General features: G+C 39.8%; 1 protein-coding gene across 1 annotated transcript in view; it reads left to right on the top strand.

Annotated features, from left to right (window-relative positions):
• Positions 1–27,153, top strand: part of sorbs2b (sorbin and SH3 domain containing 2b) — a 259,709-nt gene that overhangs the window by 66,380 nt on the left and 166,176 nt on the right. The window contains exon 2 of the mRNA XM_067982104.1: positions 21,995–22,050. Coding sequence (XP_067838205.1) covers positions 22,041–22,050 — 10 coding nt within the window. The 5' untranslated portion in view covers positions 21,995–22,040. The remainder of the gene's footprint in view (positions 1–21,994; positions 22,051–27,153) is intronic.

The raw sequence follows: 27,153 nt of genomic DNA, 5'->3' as shown, positions 1-27,153 counted from the left end.
GGCATATTCCTCACTCTACCATTACCAACAAGCCAGGGGATCAACCCTGGTTCAATGAGGAGTGTAGAAGAGCATGCCAGGAGCAGCACCAGGCGTACCTAAAAATGAGGTGCCAACCTGGTGAAGCCACAACTCAGGACTACATGCATGCTAAACAGCGGAAGCAACATGCTATAGACAGAGCTAAGCGATTCCACAACCAACGGATCAGATCAAAGCTCTGCAGTCCTGCCACATCCAGTCGTGAATGGTGGTGGACAATTAAACAACTAACGGGAGGAGGAGGCTCTGCAAACATCCCCATTCTCAATGATGGCGGAGTCCAGCACGTGAGTGCAAAAGACAAGGCTGAAGGGTTTGCAACCATCTTCAGCCAGAAGTGCCGAGTGGATAATCCATCTCAGCCTCCTCCCGATATCCCCACCATCACGGAAGCCAGTCTTCGGCCAATTCGATTCACTCCACGTGATATCAAGAAACGGCTGAGTGCACTGGATACAGCAAAGGCTATGGGCCCCGACAACATCCCAGCTGTAGTGCTGAAGGCTTGTGCTCCAGAACTAGCTGCGCCTCTAGCCAAGCTGTTCCAGTACAGCTACAACACTGGCATCCACCCGACAATGTGGAAAATTGCCCAGGTATGTCCTGTCCACAAAAAGCAGGACAAATCCAATCCGGCCAATTACCGCCCCATCAGTCTACTCTCAATCATCAGCAAAGTGATGGAAGGTGTCGTCGACAGTGCTATCAAGCGGCACTTACTCACCAATAACCTATGCTCAGTTTGGGTTCCGCCAGGACCACTCGGCTCCAGACCTCATTACAGCCTTGGTCCAAACATGGACAAAAGAGCTGAATTCCAGAGGTGAGATGAGAGTTACTGCCCTTGACATCAAGGCAGCATTTGACCGAGTGTGGCACCAAGGAGCCCTAGTAAAATTGAAGTCAATGGGAATCAGGGGGAAAACTCTCCAGTGGCTGGAGTCATATCTCGCACAAAGGAAGATGGTAGTGGTTGTTGGAGGCCAATCATCTCAGCCCCAGGGCATTGCTGCAGGAGTTCCTCAGGGCAGTGTCCTAGGCCCAACCATCTTCAGCTGCTTCATCAATGACCTTCCCTCCATCATAAGGTCAGAAATGGGGATGTTCGCTGATGACTGCACAGTGTTCAGTTCCATTCGCAACCCCTCAGATAATGAAGCAGTCCGAGCCCGCATGCAGCAAGACCTGGACAACATCCAGGCTTGGGCTGATAAGTGGCAAGTAACATTCGCGCCAGATAAGTGCCAGGCAATGACCATCTCCAACAAGAGAGAGTCTAACCATCTCCCCTTGACATTCAACGGCATTACCATCGCCGAATCCCCCACCATCAACATCCTGGGGGTCACCATTGACCAGAAACTTAACTGGACCAGCCATATAAATACTGTGGCTACGAGAGCAGGTCAGAGGCTGGGTATTCTGCGGCGAGTGACTCACCTCCTGACTCCCCAAAGCCTTTCCACCATCCACAAGGCACAAGTCAGGAGTGTGATGGAATACTCTCCACTTGCCTGGATGAGTGCAGCTCCAACAACACTCAAGAAGCTCAACACCATCCAAGATAAAGCAGCCCGCTTGATTGGCACCCCATCCACCACCCTAAACATTCACTCCCTTCACCACCGGCGCACTGTGGCTGCAGTGTGCACCATCCACAGGATGCACTGCAGCAACTCGCCAAGGCTTCTTCGACAGCACCTCCCAAACCCGTGACCTCTACCACCTAGAAGGACAAGGGCAGCAGGCGCATGGGTACAACACCACCTGCACGTTCCCCTCCAAGTCACACACCTTCCCGACTTGGAAATATATCGCCGTTCCTTCATTGTCGCTGGGTCAAAATCCTGGAATTCCCTTCCTAACAGCACTGTGGGAGAACCGTCACCACACGGACTGCAGCGGTTCAAGAAGGCGGCTCACCACCACCTTCTCGAGGGCAATTAGGGATGGGCAATAAATGCCGGCCTTGCCAGCGACGCCCACATCCCGTGAACGAATAAAAAAAAAAGACTAATTATATATTTCTTGTTTACCTGTCTTTAGTAAATAACAGGTTTTGTGGGTATAGGTAATGTTTGATGGTGCCATTAATTGCATAGCGATCTGATTACCAGGAAAATCACAGTAGTTTTCATTATCATGCTGACTCTTGTCTGTTTAAATGTAAACCATCTTCAGCTTTCAGATATGATTTATGCTGTACAGTCATCTATTGGACATATGAAAGCAGTATTAATGCTCTACAATTGACCCTGAGCTTTTTAAAAATGCTGCCATACACCAGAAATGCAACCAATTCTAGTTTGTACTGTCTGGAACATTTGATGCATTCAGTGATGACCTTGTTAATGTGCCAATCTGCAGAATTTTATTTTGTTTTCCAATATTATTTGGAATGTGTTTCTTATCTTGCTGTCTGATTTTACCAGAGAATTAAAGATCCTTATGCTATTTTACAGCCATTCTTAAAACAGCTTCCCTCCCTCATAAACTTTGAGATTGTGGATTAAATTGAGCTGCTCGCAAACAGTAGCAAAGCTCTGGAGATAATGTCTGTGCGTGGGTGGGGTGGGCAGAAGGCCTGTTGATGAGTAAGAAAAGGAAGTTAACACTGAATGGAGGTTTGCTGTGGTAAGTGAAAATCAGCAGCTGAAGTGGAGGTGCAGCTTTGTGAATGTAGGATATCTTCTATTATGTGGGATAATGACCGCAAGTAAATTGAGGGAGTGCCCCAAAGTTGGTATGTTCACCACAATGACCAATGTCTGGCTCAGAGATTGAGCATAAGAGCTGAGGGGCACATTCAAAGGACAGTGGTTATTACAGCAAAATACCACATAGAGGTTTGATCACTTTCACCATTATGAATATCAAAAAGAAATGGGGAGAAGATCGAATGAGGAACAGTTGATGATTTAATGGTGGAACAAACTCTAGTCACCGTTGAATATTTTCTTGAAATATAGTCTCCAGAAATTCAGGTGCATAACCCACATGCCACTGATTAAAATTCATGCCTTCCTAAGTAGTTGGGAAGAGAACACACATGGTCAAGATAGCTAAATGGGCCTTCAGGGGTTGATATTGTCAAGACTGAAGCAAGCATGATTACCATGGGCAGGAAAACTGAAATTATTTGTATTGCTACTATTACAATTAGAATAATAAATTGGCTACGAATGGTCGAATAACACCAGAGGTAGAGTATCAGACTCCAGCCGGCCTTGACTGCCCTACTTTTGGGTTAGTTTTTTGGCTAGGTATGATCAGAATAAGACTTCACCTCAACAAGAACAAAATGCTGGAAGGACCAATGCTGTGCCACAGAGGTGCACTTCTTTTTTGGCAAATGATGCACATGCATCAAAGAAGGAATCTAACTATCCTGTCCTTCCAGTTCTGTAGGAATCTATAGCCTAGGCTACCAAGTCCTTGCAGCCAAAGGAATCTATAGTGCAGAGTACCCTGTCCTTCCAGTTCTGTAGGAATCTTTAGCCCAGACTTCCAGTTTATAGCTCAGAGTACCCTGACTTCCAGCTGAATGAAGAGATATGGCTACATGAAGCAGTGGTGGAGAGATGCAGGGAAAGGTGCACATGAATGAATGGTCCTGGTTCATATTAGAAAAGATAAGTGTATTTCTAGACTTCAGGCACTGAATCAGCCAGTGTGCTTCGCCTACTAATTAGTACTTTTGTTCAGAAATTTACTGTGAGTATTTGTTGTCCTGTTGAAAAACCTCAAACTATAACAGGCTATAATTTTAATAATACTTTAAATCCTTGCTTTCTTTAGTGCTGTTTTTAAGTGGGCAGATTTACAACCTTGCTGTGGAATGCTCAATTAAGGCTGAGAATTTAACTGGCTGGCACTTTAGGTCATCCCAGGCTAGCGTTAACTTGGCTCATTTGGTAGCTATCTTGCCTCTGAGGTACACTGTTTTAGGTTTAAATCCCACTCCAGAATTTGAGCATATAATCTGAACCCACATGGACTCTAGCATAGTACTGAGAGAGTGCTGAATTGTTGGATGTTCCACCTTTTGGATGAGACATTAAACTTTACCTCTCTGCCTGTTCTGTTCAGTTGAACATTAAAGATTCCATGGCACTGTTTGGGAGAACTCTACTCTTCTCCAATGTGCCAACATTCTTTCCTCAGCCTACACCACCAAAAAAGATTAATTGTTCATTTATGTCATTGGTGTTTTGGGATCTTGCGCTGTGTAGAATAGCTATATTTGCCTACATAATAAGTCACTAATAACCAGAACTGGCTAAGCAAGAGGATATATCAGATACTAATTAGATGTAATAAAATATATTTATTAAATAATGCATGAGCAATGAGGTCACTACTTCCACTATTTTCTGCAATTGACATTTTAAAAAAAATTACAAATCACAATTGGTGAACTTTTCTGTAATATTTTGTGAACCCACAAGTAGACTATTGAATTTGTATAGAAAAAATGTTTCATATCATTTCTGCAGTTGACACTGTGAACCAGATGAAAACTTTTATATAGTTAGATGACTATAATAAATAGATATGACATACAATATTTGTGTTTTGTGCAGAAAACACAGTCATACATTTTTATCATTTTATCAACACAATAGAAGTTTAATTCAGAAAACACATTATTGGAACTGTGAAATTGGTATGAATTTACAAGATGATTTTATACAAATGCAATTGTGAGTCTTGTTAAAATATCATCTAACTTTAGCACTCCCTTTCTGGTAGCAACTAATGAATCATTTTGATTCATCTATCTATTTATAAAAATGAAAGGCTCACAGATCAGGACATTACTATTCTTATTACCAGCCTGTACAGTTATCTCTGCCTCTTCATGTTCGCATGATCCAACCTGACATTTACTTAGAGTGTGGCAGCATTTGATTCTGACCTCCATGATTGGCCATGATTTATCTTATCGGGATACCCACAGCATAAATTCTATTGCTATTTTAGGTAGTCAAAGTCAGAATAATTTCATCTGCTGCACGCAATGAAAGGTTCTTATAATATTGCCAACAGTGGATAGGTTTTTATTTTGTTACATCTCAGACCGCTGAGATGCACCCTATAAAACTGTAAATACATGAAATGAAACTGACAATCACTGCCCCTTGAGGAATTTAAAACTTTTTATATGAACGAGATTCCAATTTGTTCAATCACATCCTAGAACTTACACGAACATTTTCAAGTACTTTTAGTAGGAACACCTTTTGTGGTAAGAAAACAATGATCTCACCTCCCTGTCCTCAGGTACTGCCCCCTCTCCCCTTCAAATTTGCCGCCAACACCCCCCCCTCAAAAAAAGAAAAAGCCCACCCTTGACCCTTCTGCCCTTGGAAACCACTGTCCCCATCTCCAACCTTCCTTTCAAGTCCTTGACCATGTTGTCTCCTTCCAAATCCATGCCCATCTTTCCCACAATTCCATGTTTGAACTCCTCCAATCAGGTTTCCGCCAGTCACTGCATTGAAACGGCCCTTATCAAAGTCACAAATGACGTCCTTTGTGACTGTGGTAAACTATCCCTCCTCATCCTTCTCGACCTCACTGCAGCCTTTGACATGGTTGACCACACCATCCTCCTTCATCCAGCAGGGTGGAACTGCCCTCGACTGGTTCCATTCCTATCTATCCAGTCATAGCCAGAGAATCATCTGCATTGGCTTCTCTTCCTGCTGTTGCACTGTTACCTCGAGTCCCCCAAGGTTCTATCCTTGGCCCCTCCTATTTCTCATCTACATGCTGCCCCTCAGCAACATCATCCAAAAACACAGCGTCAGTTTCCACGTGTACGTTGACGACACCTAGCTCTAGCTCACCACCACATCTCTCGACCCTTCACTGCCTCTGATTTGTCACATTGCTTGTCCAATATCCAGTATTGGATGAACAGAAATTTCTTCCAATTAAATATTGGGAAGACCGAAGCCATTACCTTCTCTCCATATCACAAACTCCATTCCCTAGTCACCAACTCCATCCCTCTTCCTGGCCACTGTGTCTGAGGCTGAATCAGACCATTCACAACCTTGGCATCCAATTTGACACTGAGCTGAGCTTCTGACCCCATATTCTCTCCATCACGAAGACCACCTACTTCCATCTCCATAACATTGCTGTCCCCGCCCCTAGCTTAGTGCATCTGCTGCTGAAAACTTCATTCCTGCCTTTGTTATCTCCAGACTTGACTATTCCAATACTCTCCTGGCCACCTTGCACCCTCCATAAACTTGAGCTCATCCAAAACTCTGCTGCCCGTATCCAAACTTGGACCAAGTCCCATTCACCTTTCACCCCTGTGCTCCCTGACCTACATTGGCTCCTGATCCAGCAATACCTCGATATTAAAATTGTCTGCCATGTTTTCAATTCCCTCCATGGCCTTGCCCCTCCCTATCTCTGTAACCTCCTTAAGCCCTACATCCCTGCAAGTTTTCTTCAGACCTCCAATTCTGGCCTCTTGCCTGTTCCCGATTTTCATTGCTCCACCATTGGCAGCCGTGCCTTCAGCTGCCTAGTCCCTAAGCTCTGGAACTCCCTCCCTAAACTTCTCTGTCACTCTACCTCTCTCTCCTCCTTTTTAAGATGCTCCTTAAAACCTACCTTTTTGACCTAGCTTTTGGTCACCTTTCCTAATACCTCCTATGAGGCTCGGTATCAAATTTTGATTGATAACGCTCCTGTGAAATACCTTGGGATGTTCTACTACGTTAAAGACACGATATAAATGCAAGTTGTTGCCATTCCTATTAAGCAGATACTGCTGATGAATAGGTAATGAAGGACTGTCTCTTTAAATAAGTGTTCCAATTACTTGGCATATACTCTGTCTCTTACTAATATGTAATAGACTCCTTTTAATATTTTCCACTTGAATTGTTGAACCTGTTCCATGAGGTGTTAGGCAGGAAAAAATGTTTCCAAGTCCCCCTTCTATTACTTTAGTTAATAGTTGTATTAAGTTGAGCTAAGCATTTTCCACATAGAAACCATTCATTTTGTGAGTAGTGCTTTGTGTTTTCAAAAACAATAGTATCATAAAAGTGGGGGTAAGAAATGAGCATGAAAAGTCTGACCTTGGCACCTAATTCCAGAAACATGCGTGAATCATAAATGATATCTTTCTGCAGTAAATCATGCTGTTTGGCGTTGCTAATTGGGCTGCTGAATACCAACGGACGATTGAAACATTAACCATTACAAACTCCCACCCAGTGGCAGGACTTCCAGGCCTGGGCAAGTTCGTATTAGTTGCTTGTAGTAATCTGGCTTTCCTTTTGTCGATGAAAATCTCATGTAGGATGTAAAACCAGCATTGCCTACCACCCTGGTTGGACATCATTGTGATGCTGAAAGTAGTTTCCTTCCTCCACTCCTCCTGAGTAACATTCTCCTTTTGACTTAACAAACAGACTAATGTGAAGTGTAATGCATTAGAAAAGGACATGGGCAGATTCTGGATTCAACAGGGAGCACAGGCTTATTACTTTGACACCAACGCAAGAGGGAGAATTTAATGTGGTTTGTGTACAAGAAAGACAGATAAGCTAAATGTTTGTGTGTTCTTCCTACCCTCTTTTATATTCTACAAACCGGCAAATTTCACCAAACCCTGGTTTATTGCATCCTTGGGTTAAATTTAGTAGAAATATGAAAGACTTTCACCTGATTTTGTCAGCCCGGAGATATGCCTTTGTCAGACTGTCAGATGCCAACAGAATATGGGTACTGATATGTGATATCTTTGAGCAATATTCACAACTAAGAACAAGCTGGCCAAAGTCTCTGCCCTTTCCTGTCCATTTCCCTTTCGAGTGCATTGCTACAGTCCACATTTGCTGTGCTTCATAGTTGCCTGTTCCTTAAGTTAAAGGAGAATGTCCCTTTTACAAATCCTGATAAATGTAGAAATATTTTGAGTTCTGTGGAACTTGCTGTATTTTACACGATCAAAACCATTTTCCATGTATTGGCCTATAAGAAGCTACCACTACCATAGCTCCAACAAGAAACATTTATATAGCGCCCTTAATGTAGAAAGATATCCCAACACGCGTCACAGAGGCAGAAGAATGGACACCAAGCCAAAGATGGAGCTGTTAGGAAGGGTGATCAAAAGATTAGTCAAAGAGGTGAGTTTAAAGGAAGAGAGGGGGGTGGATGTGCGGAGGGGATTAGAAAATAAAACATTTTTAGATTAGAATTAGTGAATACTATAGAACCATTCAATTAAATACCTGTTCTAGTTAGCTATCATGAGGTGTGACCGGATATCTTTGCTTTCCATATTATTTGATATGGGATATATTTTCTTACTTTTCTGTTTCTTTGAGTGAAAGCCATTATGCAATTGCCTCCCTTTTAAACTGCAACTCTTGTATATGAATGCTCAAAATGTTTGCATATACATTTATAACTGGTGCCAACTGTCTTTGTATTATTGTTTGATGAGAACGAGTGGTGAATATTTAGTCTTCAACAACAGGTTGTACTTGAATATCCATTTGCTAGCCTATGTTTGGTGACAGGCCTGATTTGAATGACATTTTGTTTTAAACATATTTGTATTACATAAAGGCCAGCAATTGAACAAGTCAAATCTATGTAACCAGTCGCCTAACGTAGTGTAAAATATATCATCTTACCAAGGCTAGAGCAAAGATAGAATTACACATCTAACTACAATTGAGTTGCTGCATTTTTGTTTTCAAGATCTTGACCAAGGTTGAAATACTTCATGCATTGTGTAAGTGGTATTTAATATTCCAGGGAAATGATGCATTGTGACACCTTGGAAACTTTGATACATAAGTGAACATGTTTCCTTGATTAGCTTATCTGACACTCGTGAAGGTATTTTGCCTGTGTTTTGTGGAGAAGGTAAATAGAGCTGAGTGCGACTGAAAAATGCACCATTGGCTGAATGAGCTTTATAGAACCTACTTGGTGTTCCTGTAACTTCATGGACAGAAACTACTTTCAGATTAATTTGGGGATTGAAAAAAAGCTACTTAAACTAAAAATATCATCTTTTTCTGGTAAGTGTTTCTGTTTCCATCATTTATTAGTTTAGTTGTTTCTTGATTTGCTACTTTGTACAAAATAAACTATTTGCTATGAATTCAGAGCTCCCCTGACGGCACGGTGAATTTATCCAGTTAGTAGTTGAATCAAATGGACCAGAAACATCCCAGGTAAAATATCTGATCTGTGCTGAGTTAACTGATGTCAATAGGTTTGGTAGTGGTGGTGGCACCTGAATTGGCCTCAGTGTCCCTAGGTTGGGGAAGGAAGTCAGTCAAGGTTCCTGCTCTTGATCGCTATCCAGGAACCTTACTGGAAGTTTGCATGTGTTAATATCTGGTGAGGTCAAGCTAACCTGTAAAGCCCCCACAGTTAAATAGACTACAACACTCGCCGTCAAGGCGCTCTCATAAATAATAGTCATTTGAGTTGAGGTAACAACGGGTGCCCTGGGAATCATGTCCCAGTAAGGAATCAATGCCATCATGAAAGAAGAGAAGAAGACAATTGGCAAGAAAATAAAGGCTTCAGATAAGACATGTCTTTTGATCTCATTTGTACTCTAGAATATATTGGAATAGATTGTAGATTATACATTGCACGTGCAGTTATAACACTATAAAAGGGAATTTATTGCCAACCAATTTAGTGCTCCATCTTTATGTCTAGAAGGATTTTTTTTAAAAAGACTTGCATTTATATAGCGCCTTTCAGGACGTTCCAAAGTGCTTTACAGCCAATGAAGTACATTTGAAATGTAGTCAGTAATGTAGGAATCATGTCGGCCAATTTGCGCACAAATAGCAAAGAAATAAATGAATGTCTGTTTTAGGAGTTGGTTGAGGGATAATTGTTGGCCAGGACATTGGGAGAACTCCCCTGCTCTTTGCCTAGTGCCGTGGGATCCTTTACATCCGCCTGAGAGCAGACAGGGCTACGGTTTAATGTTTCATCTGACACTGGCGTGTTAGCCTAGATTGTGTACTCAAGTCTCAGGAGTGGGGCTTGAACCTTCTGCCTCAGGCGAGAATGCTACCACTGAGCGAAGGCTGATACCTCCATAATTAAGTTTTTATTTAGGAAATCCTCATGTTAAATTAGACATCACTGACTCCTAGTACAATAAAATTAGTTCAATGTATGAAACTATATTGAGTGTTTATATTTTCTTTAAATCTGTTTTCTTGCTGTCTGCTGTTTTTTGACATTTTTTTCAAGCTCTTTAATGACTTGTTTATCCAAAACGCCTGTGGCATTCCTAAAGTTCTTTCATGTGTCAAAATACCATTGGACTTCAATACAAACTGCACAAATGTATTTGCATAACTAACACACACTTACCAATTGCCTAAAGTTATCATCATTGGATTTATATGGACATATTGCAAAGTATCTTTCCAACATATCCTTGCGCAGCAAAATCCTAAATCAAAACAAGTGTTATTTATTTTTCTTCTAGTTGAGCTTTGCTGCATTGTATACAATAGTGGAGCCACAACTCTTGAGTTCTAGCTGCTCAAGTCTACGAGGGACAACAAACGGACGCAAGACACATCCTAGATTCTCTAAGATGAATTGGCATCAATTTTCATCAATCTCCTGATCGACTGTAGTAACTTCAATGGCAGATCTGCAAAAGCCCCAGAGAAACGATGTAAAAGCCCCAGAGAAACCAATTATCCGGGGTTTCCCGGATCTTCCCAAAATTACAGTGGTCACTCCCATAGAAAGTCAAACCCAACGTCTCCACTGTGCGCTAAAAACATTTTGTTGATTAGGTTTAAGTTGCCCAACATTGTTGAATAGCCTTTATCTTTCTTACATATATATAATCCTTACAACCTTTTAATCCTACCCTCTTGAGCTTCAGTTTGGCTGAATTGTTGGCATTCTTGCCTCTGAATTAGAAGGTTGTAGTTTTGAGTACTATAATCAGGTTTTGAGCTCACAACATGAGAGAGTACTAAACTCCCATCAGGAACTTGTAAGATCCCATGGCACTATTTGGGGGGATAAAAGCAGGTAGTTCTTCCCGTGATTGACCGACATTCCTTTCTCAATGACTACTCAATAACTCATTGCTGTTTGTGGACACGGCTGTCATGCAATGCCTGCTGCATTTAAATACTTAAGAATGTAAAGGGTATAGATAAAATGAATCTTAATCAATTGTTTGACGCAACCATAACTGTAACCAGGGGCATGAACTTGAACTCTGAAGAGATAAGCTGAACAGACAGTTTAGTTTAATTATGTCATCAAATTCAAAAGGGAGCTGGATATTTTTTGGCAGAAGTAGTAATTGAGAGGGATAAAATATATGAATATACCATGTTATTTTTTTGAACTTTTGAGACTGGTCAGATGGAGACCAATGGCTTTTTCCACTCCTGTACACATCTATGTAACCATCACTGCACTTGAAAAATAGAGACATTTGGGCATAAGGCCCTGTGTAAATGTAAGTAGTTGTATTAACCAGATATTTGCCCATTTCCATTTAAGGGAGTTCATCAACATAACATTTACCTCTTTTATTGCAAGTGTATCCCCCATATGTACATAAGAACATTTTTCTAGTCTCTGAGCATGCTTGAGCAGGATGAATTTTGTACTTACAGCCACAGAAATAAATAGCCTATGTATCTTTACATTATTCATACCTTTTACCATTTTAAAGCCTAGTTCATTCCCTTTACAATCAGTTTCTGCAATGAAAACTTCAATTCTGTATATCTACCCTCATAACTTAAACATTTCAGTCCCAGAGTCATCTTTATCGAAGATAGATTGCTTGACAGAATATTTCACAAAGCCTTACCAATGTATTTTAGAGTTAAAATAAATGTTAATATATAATGAAATGCCCTTGAGAAGCAACCCAGTACTCGCTTAGCGTTGTTGATGATAAGTTTCACATTGACTGGTTAATAGTTACAACCAAATCCTTATTCTTTTCCAAAGAACATGCATGAATTCTGTAAAATATGTTGCCTGGACTAATGTACAATAACTTGCTTTTATCCATGTTAAATACTATCAATCATTTCTTCGCTCATCCATTTAAATTTGTCTGGAGCACTTTGAATGCAGTCCTCTCTATACTAATCACCGAGCCACATCATTTTGTCTCAACAGCTAATTTTATATTACTAGAAATACCTTACTTAATATTTTTGAACAGTGTAAACAATAGATGAACCAAAATAGGCCTCGGCAGTCTGTTGAGTCGATTTTCAATCCAGTTATCTCAACAATTTGCCTTTAATTCCAAATGCCTTTGCCTTCTAAGACCAGAGGTGCAAAACTGTATTAAATGCCTTCTGAAAACCTAAGTAAATTAAATCCAGTAGATAACCTTATTCAGTTGATTCAGTTATCTTCTTAAAGAATTCCAGTTGGTGAGTAAGGCATGACCTATTGATCCTAAAAGCATGCTGACTACTCCTTCTAAGCTCGTTAGATGTATATTGATTCTGTAAATATTCTCCAGTACTTCCTTTATTACCAGTTAGACTGGTCCATAGCTCCTTGATTTATGTTTCACTCTCTTTTTAAAATAAAAATATTGAGATTATATTATCTGTCCTCTCCTCCTGTAATTTTGGAGATCCTAAAAACGATTAACCAGAGCCTTGCCTTGTTTATTTCTTTGAGGGTTCTCCGGTTTTTCCCATTTGGTCAAGGTGCTTTTCAGACAATCCATGCTTTGCATTTCATGATCATGCATTGTCAGCTTTTCAGAGGCCAAATCCACGTGTCAGCGTTTAAGGGCAAATACAGCGCCACTTCTTTTGAGCAGAAGAGATTCTGCTCCTTGCATACTGTAGGTGTTAATCCTTATGCGAACAGGAGTTCTTGCCAGTTTGTAGCGGCTGGAATCCCTTCTATTAACTAATGGCTGGATGTAGGTAGCAGGGGTACTCTGTGCGGAGAGGGAAAGTGGAAATAAAAGGGGGTAATAGGAGAAATGGATGGCAATGAAAGGGAAATTGTTAGAGCCATCCGGCCCCTCAAGCCTGTTCTGCCATTCAACAAGATCATGGCTGATCCTCCACCTCTATGCCATTTTCCTGCACTATCCCCATATCCCTTGATGCCTTTAATATCTAGAAATCAATCGATCTCTGTTTTGAATGTGCACAATGACTGAGCCTCCACAACCCTCTGTGGTAGAGAATACACACTGCAGCCACGGTGCGCCAGTGGTGAAGGGAGTGAATATTAAGGTGGTGGATGGGGTGCCAATCAAGCGGGTTACATTGTCCTGGATGGTGTCAAGCTTCTTGAGTGTTGTTGGAGCTGCACTCATCCAGGCAAGTGGAGAGTATTCCATCACACTCCTGACTTGCGCCTTGTAAGTGGTGGAAAGGATTTGGGGAGTCAGGAGGGGCGTCATTTGCCGCAGAATACCCAGCCCCTGACCTGCTCTTGTAGCCACAGTATTTATGTGGCTGGTCCAGTTAAGTTTCTGGTCAATGGTGGACCCCAGGATGTTGATGATGGGGGATTCGGCGATGGTAATGTTGTTGAATGTCAAGGGGAGGTGGTTTGACTCTCTCTTGTTGGAGATGATCATTGCCTGGCACTTGTCTGGTGCGAATGATACTTGCCACTTATCGGCCCAAGCCTGGATGTTGTCCAGGTCTTGCTGCATGCGGGCTCGGACTGCTTCATTATTTGAGGGGCTGCGAATGGAACTGAACACTGTGCAATCATCAGCAAACATCCCCATTTCTGACCTTTATGATGAAGGGAAGGTCATTGATGAAGCAGCTGAAGATGGTTGGGCCTAGGACACTGCCCTGAGGAACTCCTGCAGCAATGTCCTGGGGCTGAGATGATTGGCCTCCAACAACCACTACCATCTTCCTTTGTGTTAGGTATGACTCCAGCCACTGGAGAGTTTTCCTCCTGATTCCCATTGACTTCAATTTTACCAGGGCCCCTTGGTGCCACACTGGGTCAAATGCTGTCTTGATGTCAAGGGCAGTCACTCTCACCTCACCTCTGGAATTGAGGTCTTTTGTCCATGTTTGGACCAAGGCTGTAATGAGGTCTGGAGCCGAGTGGTCCTGGCGGAACCCAAACTGAGCATCGGTGAGCAGGTTATTGGTGAGTAAGTGCCGCTTGATAGCACTGTCGACGAAACCTTGCTGATGATTGACTGATGGGGCGGTAATTGGTCGGATTGGATTTGTTCTGCTTTTTGTGGACAGGACATAACTGGGCAATTTTCCACATTGTCGGCATGTTAGCTTTCAGTGACTTGTACGACACTCGGGTCCCTTTGAACATCAACATTTCCCAATCTCTCTCCATTTAAAAAATACTCTGCATTTCTGTTTTTCCTACCAACGTGGATAACTTCACATTTTTCCACATTATATTCCATCTGCCATGTTCTTGCCCACTCACTAAGCCTGTCTATATCCCCTTGAAGCCTCTTTGCATCTTCCTCACAACTCACATTCCCACCTAGTTTTGTGTCATCAGCAAACGTGGAAATATTACATTTGGTCCTCTCATCCAAATCATTGATATATATTGTGAATAGCTGGGGCCCAACCACCGATCCCTGCGGTACCCCACTGGTTACTGTCTGCCAACCTGAAAAAGACCTGTTTATTCCTACTCTCCGTTTTCTGTCTGTTAACTAATTCTCAATCCATGCCAGTATATTACCCCCAATTCCATGTGCTCTAACTTTGTTCACTAACCTCCTGTGTGGGATCTTATTGAAAGCCTCCTGAAAATCCAAATACACCACATCCACCGGTTCCCCTTATCTATTCTACTAGTAACATCCTCAAAGAACTCCAATCGGTTTGTCAAACATGATTTCCCTTTCATAAATCCATGTTGACTCTGCCAAATCCTATTATTATTTTTGTTGACAATGAAGGGGAGAGTGAAGGGAGCAGTAGCCGGAGGTAGTGCTTTTGGAGGAAGAGAGAAGCTGGGAATAGTATTTTGAGGCAGAAGAGGAAAAAACAGTACCAGCATTAATTGATAGGGAATGGGGGGGAAAAAAAAGGGGACAGCTTGCAGCTTTAACAGAGGAAGGGGGAAGAGAGTGCTAGCATTAACTGGGGCAGGAGAGTGCCAACTTGAACTGAGAGGATTGGAGGGGGTAAAGGGGGAGGGGGGAATGCCCCACTCCATGGTTGACTAGAGTGTTGGTACCATGCACCAGAACCCCACAAAAGTTGGTGGTAAACTGCTCCACACTCTCCGACATATTACAGAGGCTCTCTGACAGGCAGTCTAATGTTCAGCAACTGGTGCACAGAAAGCGTTTTTCTTTTAAAAGCTGGGCCCCTAAGTCTTCATTTCTGTCCTTTTCGGCAGAGCTAGAATGAGCACTTGCCCTCTGGTGACCCATTTCCTGGGCTATCCTTTTCACCTGCACCTGCTGCTTATTTGTCCTTGATTAATCACCCAGTGCAGACCCCTCTAACTCACTCACTATGGGATGCTGATTTCAGTGCTGGTGCTCGGAAGGGCTAGAGTGAATGACAGTGCATCTTCGGGATGATTCTCTTCCTCAGCCTATATGCTTGCAGGACCTGAGTCACCTAAAGGTCCTAGAAAAAGGCGAGAGGCACAAAGGTTAGCACATATTTGCAAGGGTAAGCAGTAGCAGATGGGTGGCAGTGCAGTACAGCATCAGATTGCCACATTGTCTGTATGTGTGGAAATAGCCAAACACCCTGCTACACTTGGCTTTCAACCTCGCCTCCCTCTGATAACATGTGATGCACAATTAATTGTTCTGCTGCCAAGATGAAGATGCGTCCCTTTTAAGACCACAATGTCTAATAGGTTCTGAGATTAATTAGAGTCCTATTCCTCTTGATGTCCTGAGATCAGTTAGTGGTTGATTGCTTCTCTTGAAATCTCTGGCTGTCTCCAAAGTCAGAAGCAACCATCATAAAATGGTTGGCTTGCTTTTTCTTTGTTGCAGATGCAAAACAATCTTTTTTAAAAAGGGTGACATCTGTTGTGCCCAGACATGCGCTGGATCCAAGACTTTTTTGTACATATAATAATAGTTTGATTTGGAGAATCTTGCACTTAAAAGTATGTAGCATACAGTATTTTCTTTTTGCTTCTTGTTCTTTATATTGTAGATAACAGGACCAGGACAAAGCAGCTCGCTTGATGGCACCCCATCCACCACCCTAAACATTCACTCCCTTCACCACCGGCGCACAGTGGCTGCAATGTGTACCATCCACAGGATGCACTGCAACAACTCGCCAAGGCTTCTTCGACAGCACCTCCCAAACCCGCGACCTCTACCACCTAGAAGGACAAGAGCAGCAGGCACATGGGAACAACACCACCTGCACGTTTCCCTCCAAGTCACACACAATCCCGACTTGGAAATATATCGCCGTTCCTTCATTGTCACTGGGTCAAAATCCTGGAACTCCCTATCCAACAGCACTGTGGGAGAACCTTCACCACACTGACTGCAGCGGTTCAAGGCAGCGGCTCACCACCACCTTCTCGAGGGCAATTAGGGATGGGCAATAAATGCTGGCCCCCCAGGGATGCCCACATCCCATGAACGAATTTTAAAAAAACATAACTAGTAAAAAAGAAATATTTTTTAGACCTTTGTGTGTCAGTAATACTAACAGTAGAATTTCAGCCTTCTAACAGTGTTGTCCAATAGAAATTGCTGAATAGCCACAGGTCAGAGACACTGGCTACAGAGACACCATTTTAGCCATGTGTTAATTTTAGTAGAAAGCGCCTTACACACAATACAGGTAAATGTACTCAGGTATATATTTACTTAACAAACAGCACCACCATTCAGTAACCAAGGAAGCAAAGTACTCACAACGATTAAACACTCACACTCTGCTTTTTGTCTCACCATTTTACCAACAAACACGAAAAAAGGTTGAAGTACACATGCATATGGCAAGTGAATATGAGTATTGAGATCGCATGCCCAACAACAGTGTCCATTACTAATATTTTTTTACTTACTAATCAGAAATGCAATTAACCATATCAGGATTCCTAATTAACTACATGTGGCTAATGTCTTGGACAACACTGTTCTAACATGCTTCTCGATCTCACAAGGCTCAAGCTAGTGTAGTCTCACTTGCATGAACTAAGAGTTTGCATGAAGAACTTCACAGCACAGTCACATGATCCTCTCGGCTTAAGGATGCTCTGTGGTTGCTATCTTCTTTAGAAGGAAACTTTGGGACAAATCTATTTACATAAAAATTTTGACAGCATCTGTCACTTTCCAGATAGGACACTTTGTTCAGTTATAACTTGTATAGTGACGGCACTTCAAAGTAATTCATTGCATATGAACCATTTTGGGACATCATGAGAGATGTGCAAGGTTTTTCTTTCTTGGTGTTTTATACAATCTGTTAAAAATAGGGATACAAAAAGAGGAAGAAATGTCGCTATTTTCTGATTTTTTTTTTCTTCTTACTTTAACATAACCTGAAGAGATTATTAAAAGAAGGAGAGGATCCAAGCAGCTGACAATCCAGAGAAACTACTTCTAATTGACTTGAGTACCTATTTAGATTACTTCTCCATAGGCAGTATGTAACCAGTGGCCTTAAAGGGGCAGACTACGTTAGTTGGGATGTGGGCTGCATTTATTGCCCAACTGTAGTTGACCTGAAAAGGTAGTGATGGGCCTTCTCCTTCAATCAGTGCAGTTCTTGTGGTGATTGTGCTGCCATGATGGTGTTAGGTAGGAAATTCCAGGATATTTATCCAATGATATTGAAGGAACAATGATATATGTCCAAGGCAAGGTGATGTGTGACTTGGAGGGGAACTTGGCGGTGGGGATGTTCCTTGTTTAGTAATAACACTAGTATCCCCATGTATAGAGATGCAAAATCTCACTATATATATCCTGATACTTTGCATATACCACAATAGATTTATTCACTATCATTGCAGCTGCCAAGTCAAAGCAAAAAATATTGGTACCTTAAAAACAATGAGCATTTTAGTCTAATTCCTGGTATATAATAAATAGGAGTATAAAGTCTTTGGTAGTGATGCATCGAACCACTGATCATCTAATGCAGGATGGTAATCTGCTTTATGCCCCTTCTGTATCCAAGTTTGTTAATGTAGGTGAAACTTTTCAGTGTAGTTTCATTTGCACTGAGTATGTGCAAGAACTGTCATATTTTGACTTCAATGTTGATACTATAAAACTTGAATTTAGAAGACTCGTGTTTTAGTACCCATCATTACTGTTGAGTCTAGAGTTGAATCCACTGTTTTTACAATTATAGGGAACTTCAGATAAATATATACTTCAAGCATGTATAGCATTCCAGTGTACCAACCATTTTCTGGTCACTCGCACTCGTAAACAAAACTCATCTATAAATAAAGTCCCAGTCCAAGCATACAATATTAACTAATCCTCTTTTTAATGGTTAGTGTGTTTAATATAGTTTATCTATTGCCAAATTCCACCTACGCAGTGTAGATTTAAAGTATAATTTGTATTGACATACTATCACAATTTGACCAATGGATCAAATAATCCATGGAAAAACAGTTGTTAATCTGGATAATTTGGTGACATCACATCAGCCAATGACCTTCAAAAAAACTTTCTGCACCTCCTCCAAGAATAAATTTTAAGTCAGTGTTTTTTCCTCCAATTTTGACTCTCATACAATTCTATGGATGGCAGATGTCCTCACATGGCCTTTGTTTCTCTATTATCCTTAATTGTGGATGTCTGTTTAATTGTGGAGGACATCAGTGATGCCTGGTTGTGATCCTTATCCTTAACCAGCATCCAGACATGGGAGAGTTCCAGCATGGTCCTCCATATAGTGATCTGGAGTGGGAGCTCTAGTATAAAATTTCCCTTCCATAATCCAAGGTGCTGGAGCCAATTGTAGCACTCCTACTGCTGTCCTGTGAACCTACGACATTCCTGGTCAGCGATGCTGGCATTATCTTTGAGCCACTGGGGGAGCCTTGGTCGGTGTACTTAAGTGATGAGTTGAGATTACATTAACATCCAGTGTGGATCTTTTTGGAGATTTGCTATGTAGCAGACATTCATCCAGAATTTGCTTGAATTATTAATAAGACTGATAAAGAATGTTATTTGAGGTCAGTTGTTCAGCAGTTTGCAATACTGCCTTCTTCATGTGGTACTATCACGTTGAGTCACTGTAGCAAACTGTGTTCATCAAGGTCATTTTTCTTTCACTGATACTGTTTCAATAGCAAAAGACCAGACCTTGAAAACCACTTCATCGGAACATGGTTGTATATAGTGGGCTAACAAAGCAATGTTGGAAGATTGGATCTCATTGACAATATTGTTGTTGGTTAAAGAAATGGAGTACTTGTCCATTGGAAATACTTCACAAAATGTAAAATTTTCAACAACATAAAAGATGAAAAACACCGCTTACCGAGACTGAGATATTAGATGAAAAATTAGAAGATGCCTCTACATCTTTAAAACACAGCAATTAGCAGGGGAGAACATTAAGAAAGTGATTAAGAGAAAGGGAGTATTTTAACAAGTAAATTAGGAACAACCAACATGAGCACTATTGTTTGGATTTGAAACCACGGGAAAGAGAACAAACAGAGACGTTTTGTTCCAGTGCCGAAAGATAATCACAATCAAGTAAAATAATTTTGCAATCAATGAAGTAATGACAAAGTAACACAAACACATACTGAAATCTAAGTTTAGGTGAATTTCTAAAATAGAGTGTAACAGATGCATTCCAGAAAAATGGTTACCAAAAAGAGTCCCAGAGCAAAAGAGGTGAAGATCAGAGCAGTGATGAATATACAGTGCATGATTATGGATTGGTATACAAACATGGGACTCTTCTTTATGCTGACTTGGGCACTAGAGAGTTCTCGTCTCAAGGGACTCTCAAAATGCAGAGAGAGCAATGATTTCCATACAATTAGAGCTTTTTGTTTCTATTATTGTGTCCATTAATCATTCTTATGTTAAACCTGGCTTAGATTCCAGTCAGTGTTGTTCAGCAGTTTTCATCATCGCCTTCATGTGGTACTAACACTGGTTCAAGTCCAAGTTAGAAAAAAAAATCAAGTCTAGCTCCTCTCCTTTGACAGAGGGAAATATTTGAAGAATGCTGGCACTCTGCAGTTTTAAAGACTAAATCTTAGTTATTTTCTCCAGTCTCTGAAAACATCAAGATTTAAAAATCAAAAGCCTCTGTGCAGTGTAGATACTTGTAAGCTACCGAGAACATGTCTGAATTTGAATAAAATGTTAACGGAAACTAGTATACTAAAGGCTTCATTATTTCATTTTTTTAAAAAAGTAATCCATGGAAGTCTTGGAAAACTGAGTAGAAAGGTAATTTCAAGTTTTCTAAATTAAGATATTGTATGAAGCAGTGACCTACAACCAATGATATCAATTTGATTTACATCATTGGAGCTGATTTTGGAAAACTAATCTGTTAATGCCCATATTTTCTGACTTACTAATATAGTTTTAAAAAATACCAGATCCATATTATTAGTGTTATATTTCCTAAATAGGTTTAAACTACAACACTTACCTGCATGGTTGCTGTATGGAAGTGAGACATTCCACCTCAAATTGGTATTGTCCACATTACCCTTAAAGTGCCTGAAGTCCATGAAAGGACTTGATGAAGGAGATGGACATTGAGAAGAATTATATACAATCCATATAAAAAGTATAGGCTGCAATATATTGTACTGTAATATATTCAAATGAAAGATAACATCATTACAATGAAGTCTATTCAAATTGTCCTGTTTGTAGCTGCCATGAACTATGAATGTCCTCCAATTAGTACCATTGTTTCTCTTTTCTTTCTGTCATTAACAGAAAACTTTAAAAGGAATAAAACATAAGACATTAATATTTTTATTGGTGGCTGTAGAAATAAGAAGTTGCTAAATCCTGACCAAAAGTGATTTTGTACAAGATTCCACTTAATAACCCCATCCATTTGTGCCATGACCTACTTCTGAATTGATTTTTTTTCTGCTTCTAATACCACACATTCCTCTTGTAGCTTGGTGATTAATGTTGCTGATAAAACACAAACAAGACTCTCAAAAATACTTGTATCCATTCTGCAATTATAGTAGAATGATCAGACTGGCTAAATATTGTGGGGGTAAAAACAAAATAAATTACTGAAGATAATTTGCAATAGTTTCTCCATTAGGATATTTCATCTCATTCGTCTCAACCAATGTATTTATAGAATATATTCTTTCTCTACACTGGTGAAAGACATTAACGTGTCCCTTATCAATTCATTTAATTATCTTCCCTTTCCTCGATGCTGCCACATATAGATTATAGAATGAAGTGCACTTGCTGCACCTTTTTCTGATATATTTGTGGAAAGCTTGTGAAAACTGTATTCGTGTTCAGAAGTACATTACAGTATAGTTATTTCTTTGTTTTTGCACCAAAAGAAGCTGATATACCCCAGCATCCTGTGTTAAGTTCTATGTGGGATTTTACTTTCTGGTATAGGAATTATAATGAACATTTTTATTATGTTAGATAAAGACTTATCTGATGCAATAACGTACAATTAATTGAACCACTGTTCATGTTCATGTACATTCCTCTACTGATATATAGCAGCAATATTAGGACTTTGATGGTATTCCCATTAAATAGCATAAATTCCTGTCTACTCCGATAAATAAGACAGGAATCCATCTCCTTCAAGTAGGAGGGTTTTCAGAATGAATGATCTAATGGTTTGCTGTTACAAATCACTGAAGGATTCTTGAATTGCTTTACATTGCCATGTTTGGTGAAGGTTTGGTCTGGACTCAGTAAAGCAGCTGTATTCTATTTATTTTTCAGGGTAAACTGAATTTTCCGGAATAAAGCAGCTGGTCCTCTTATCACCATGAACACAGGTACGTTCAGATCTCAAAGAGAAGGTTGAACATATTGTTTGCATTAACCTATACTTAAGATTGTTATATTCGCCAAAGGAATTAAAAATAGAAAGACATCTAATTTTCTTTGAAGAGGAAGTAAAGGTAAGATAATTTGTCTTCATAAAATGTCATGAATCAGTATATTGAATACATAAAAGCTGCTATACTTGAAACATGAATCTATAAATGAAGTACTGAGACATACCTTTTGAAATGTGTTTGTCTATATTAACTTTTGAATAGCAGGTAGCAGTAAGCAGTTACATTCAATTGTTTTTAGTTCAAATTTCATATCTCTAGCAAGATTTCAAAACAAATACGGGATCAAAAAATCTGGAAAACACCATTTTTAAATTGAAATTTTAAAAAATGCTTCCATTTAGACGATTGCAATCTATTTCCCTCACTGACTCACTGTATAAGCAAAGGCATCAGATGGACTAGCTGGACTGTTAGAAATAGAGCATCTCTAATATTCAAAAATCATCTTGAGAATTAGTTGTAAAAATTTTGAACAGGTATTTTACCTGCGTAAATTGTAATGATCCAGCTGCTTACTGTAAAAAGTGCATGTTACAAATGGCTAAAACCAATGAGGTCCTTTCTATATTAGTTCTAGTATTAAAACTGCAATAAGATTATCACATAGTGATTATATTTAACTTAATACTGGACACAAGTCAAGTTTTTACTGAAACCTTTCTTTGTATCAGGGCATAATATTTTTTTAAAATCAACACAAAAGGAAAATTCTAAAGAAACCATGCTTAACTTGTTCTTTTTGAAATTGGCAACTAATGTAAATTTAAAAGAATGAAATTGCTTATCTGAATGGCTACACTATAACAGTAACTTTCCAACCCTGGTGAGAAGCTTCACCCATTAGTAGAGTATATAGGAAATCCAGGCACAGTGCGCATCCAGATTTCTAATATGCCCCTTCCACAGACAAGTTTCCGCACTCGTGAGCACAAAGTTTGATAATGACCTATTAGTTACTACATAGATATTCTGTCAAAAAACTCCTTTCCACGACCTGTCCAATCAGTGTTCCCATACATCTGACAATACCATTTTCAAACTCCACCTCACCCTACTCCGGTTACTATTTCCAGGACACATGCAAGCTTCTCACGTGGTGCAGCCACCAATACACTCCACCGACCACAAATGCCCCACCTGGGCTCTCTTTTCAACAGTGCTCCAGGGTACTGTTGATAGGTCACCTAGTTTATTAATGGGATTGACCAATCACCGGGAGCTGGGTCTCTTCCCATTCTGCTCCAAATAACCCTGCAGGCCAATGCTCTAACTGGTAGGGTAGTCCTGGTTCGACAAGCAGTGGGATGTTTTCTAGTGCTCTGTTGGTAAACTGTGCGGTTTTAGTTGGTTAAACTCCAGTAGCATCACTGTGTAGACATAATGGTCTCCAAGCCTTGGTTCTTGACAGCCTAAACCTAAGCCCTCTGGACCTGGGTGAGTGGAATGTGTCTCTATGGGGAAAAGCATTCATGTGCTTCATATTGAGCAAACACAAACTCTATCTATGAGTTCTCAGTAGCTTGGGTTGGAGATTCTGAAGCTTGGTGATGGGTTTCTATGCATGTCAGACACCTGGTTGGCCAAATTAAATATTGAACTTGGTTACTAATTATACACAATAAAAGAGTTCTCTGGGCAAGGAAAAGCTGTTTCCCTCTTGCATAGTTCAGGCATTGGTTATTAATTCAGATGTTGGATTTTTATTCAGAGCATAGCAGATTTTGGACCTTTTTGACATGTAATCCAATGCTGAACTGTTTCAAATTTTTCACAAAAGACTGACTTTGAAATTGTTCAAAGTCCTCTTTAGTGGGAGCTATCCTTTTATAAAATGAATTAGGACACTTTTTTTTATCTTGCAGTACTGGAATTGTGACTTGGAGATTACAATCTTGCTTGACATTTGCACTTAAGATAGCCCAAGGATCACATTTTTGTCAGTCTCAGCTGAGTTTTCAGTTGGAGATTAAGAAAGTTGTCCAGAAGGAATTGTGAATTTCCTGACTGAAGCATTGAGTGATAATGATTATGCCACGAGCATGTCCACAGGCTAGACCATTGCAGTCTCCCTCCCAACGGAGTAGCCATTTCAAATGCAGGTGGCTACATATCTGAAGGAAACTGGAAACATAGGATGTGTGAAACTTTGAAACTAAGAATTATGTAAAACCTCTGTGCCTGTCTGTTGTCATCTTTGCACTACCATCTTGCCTTTGTCTATATATTGATTACTCGTTGTGAACCAGCAGTCTCTGAGGATTATGCTTTCTTAACCATCTTCCCACCCAGTAGCTTTTCTTCTGCTGTAACATCACAATGTAGCTATTTCATGTTCTTAACTGTATTCACCTACCTCATCCTCCAATCTATTTGCTGAATTCCTAGTGATTCGAATATATTACAACTGCATCATTTATAACAATGTGTAATTAATGTTCAGGATGTTTTCCTAATAGTCTTTGACAAATTAGTAACAAATCCAGACTGAACAGATGACTGAACAGTTCTCATAAACTTAGTCACATGTTTTGCTTTCTCTCCATACATCTGTTATCACTTTTAATTTCAGGTGACAGCATTTTTTGGTGAGATTCTCACAGTGGGAGAGTTCCCTTTATTCATCCTGAGCTCAACATAACATTGTGTAATAATGAGGTTAAACATTGAAGTGAAACAGTCTAATTACATTGTTTGTGACTCTATCCTTAGAGACCCTGGTGACTGAATGTATGCATTGGAAAGTTATGAAGGTGTAAAAGAAGTCTAGTGTGTTAAAAAGGCTATTCTTCAATTGTGAGCTCTTTTTTTTCCAAAATCAGTGTTTTGAAAAATGTAAAAATCAGTTTTTCAAAGAATTTGGATGTTTTCTTGATTTGGTTTTATTGTAAAACCAGAGTAATTGCAGCACGTGTATCAGTGTACAGTAGCTCAATCATTATTACCAACTAATTATTAAGTCTCACCAATAAGCAAACAAGAACATTTGCTGAACTCAGTTTAAATTGATTTATTTCTTATGCTTCTGTGCTGCTCACACTACAGCCTGACATGACGTCAGAAAAAGATTAATATATATTGATAAGTTACTGAACAGTCTGATCCTTAAATGAACTGGAAACTCCCATTTTATTGTAATTTTTTCCTCTTAATTACTTTAGCTGTGGCATTCTGGAAACTGTTCTTTTAATAATTTTGTCTTCTTTAAGATCTGTGATTCTCATCATTAATGAGAAATAACGCTGATGCGTGAAAAGTTTAACAGATTATAATGATTAAAACAAAACAACCATCAAAATATTTGCAATATTTTTAAAGAAATTATTTCTCAGAATATTACCAAAGGATTTTGGTCTCATTCAATTGTTCATATTTAACATGATGCATATGATTCATTAATGATATCAACTATGATTAAAGATGGGTTTTGGATAATTGGATAATTATTCACAAACCTTCAGCTGGATATTGTACTGAAAGTGAACCTGTTATTTACAATAACAGTTGTTTGCAACTGGAATGTGTATACTAACCAAGGCCCCTATTCACAAAAAACAATTGGATTGCAATGCTGTTTTGCTAGTTTGTGTTGATGAAAACTTCCACCTTCATGAGTCACTAAAACATTTGCTGAAACATTTCTGTGGAAGTGTAATATCGCAGAAAAAGAAAATTCATTGCTATGTAATGAATATGCAAATGATGCTGTTACGTCATTTAAAGCAAAATCCATGGGAGCGACTAGATTTTTTGACATCGTAAATGAGCTGCCCTGCTCCTGTCTAAAAATATTAAACATAAATATTCCAAAGAAGAGATTAAATTTCTTATTTCTGAGATCAGCAGCCACTTAGACCTTAGTCATGTTTACAGAGAGCTGACAGACGTTCCAAAAGTTAACCTAATCCTAGAAATATCAACACCAGAATAGATATTTGGCTCATTGTGCCTGTGCCAGCTCCACATGAGAGCTACCAACTCTAATCCCATTTTCCTGTACCCTATAATATTTTTCTTTTCAAGTATCTGTCTAATTCCCTTTTAAATGTCATGATTGATATAGCTTCAATAGCCAATGGTGGAAACTCGTTCCATATTTCTGTTTTTAAAAAAAAATTCTCCTAACCTCCCTCTTTATGGTTCTGGTATGAATCCTAAATTTATGTCCCCTTCCCCCTGTTACTGATCCACCCTTGCAAAGAGAATAGTAAAGGTAGGGGAAGAGGAAATTTGAATTGGTGCATAAAAGGTGATGCACCTGATGAGATCAGCAGAGGCCATCAGGAGATCTCTTAGGAGACCTTGGATGCTCAACAATCTGAGGGCCTTGGGAAATGATTTCAAATCTGGAGAAGGAAGGTTACATGTACATTTGTGGCAGATCTTATTTTTTGTAAAGAGTTAATTTATGATTTGGTTGAGCTTATGTTGGTGGTGCTGTCGTGTAGGATCAAATATTACATCCTCTTTCCTATCAAGAGCAGCGATTGCCTAAAACTGCTTTTGTGGCATAAATGTTACACCTTCCCTCTAGTCCCTCTACCAGATATCTGAAATGACTAAAGCAAAGAATTAATGCAGTGGTGAGACTTTTTTTTGCCTATTCAGGCAGAACTAGGTTTGACTCCCTACCCCACAGATTTCATAACTTGGTTCCTCCAATTCTATTTGGCTCTTCCAATCATTCTGCTCATGTAAGAAATTGGCAAACTCACCTTCTCTCATTGGTATCTATGGCATCTCCTACTTTATTGTCTCTTCTGCATCAGCTATAAAAAGACCAAATTGGCAGCAATGCTGTGTGGCTTTCATAGTGGTTGTGCATAATTTAAAACTCTTGAAATTCAATTGTCTGCTGAATGCCATTAATCAGATCTGTAGAACTTAGTGAATACCACTTACATACTAATGTGTAGCAGAATGCTCCCAAGTGAACTTAAAAGTGATACTGATAAAAGTATATTAAGTGAATGAACAAAAACAATTTTTGGAAAGTTCCATCTGCAAATGTTTTGTGACTAGGGGCCTGTATCATTTAAC

Source organism: Heptranchias perlo, chromosome 4 (genome assembly GCF_035084215.1).
Source record: "Heptranchias perlo isolate sHepPer1 chromosome 4, sHepPer1.hap1, whole genome shotgun sequence".
In the NCBI taxonomy this organism is placed as follows: domain Eukaryota; kingdom Metazoa; phylum Chordata; class Chondrichthyes; order Hexanchiformes; family Hexanchidae; genus Heptranchias; species Heptranchias perlo.
Note: the sequence above shows the minus strand (reverse complement) of the source record. Positions and strands in the feature narration are given on the sequence as shown.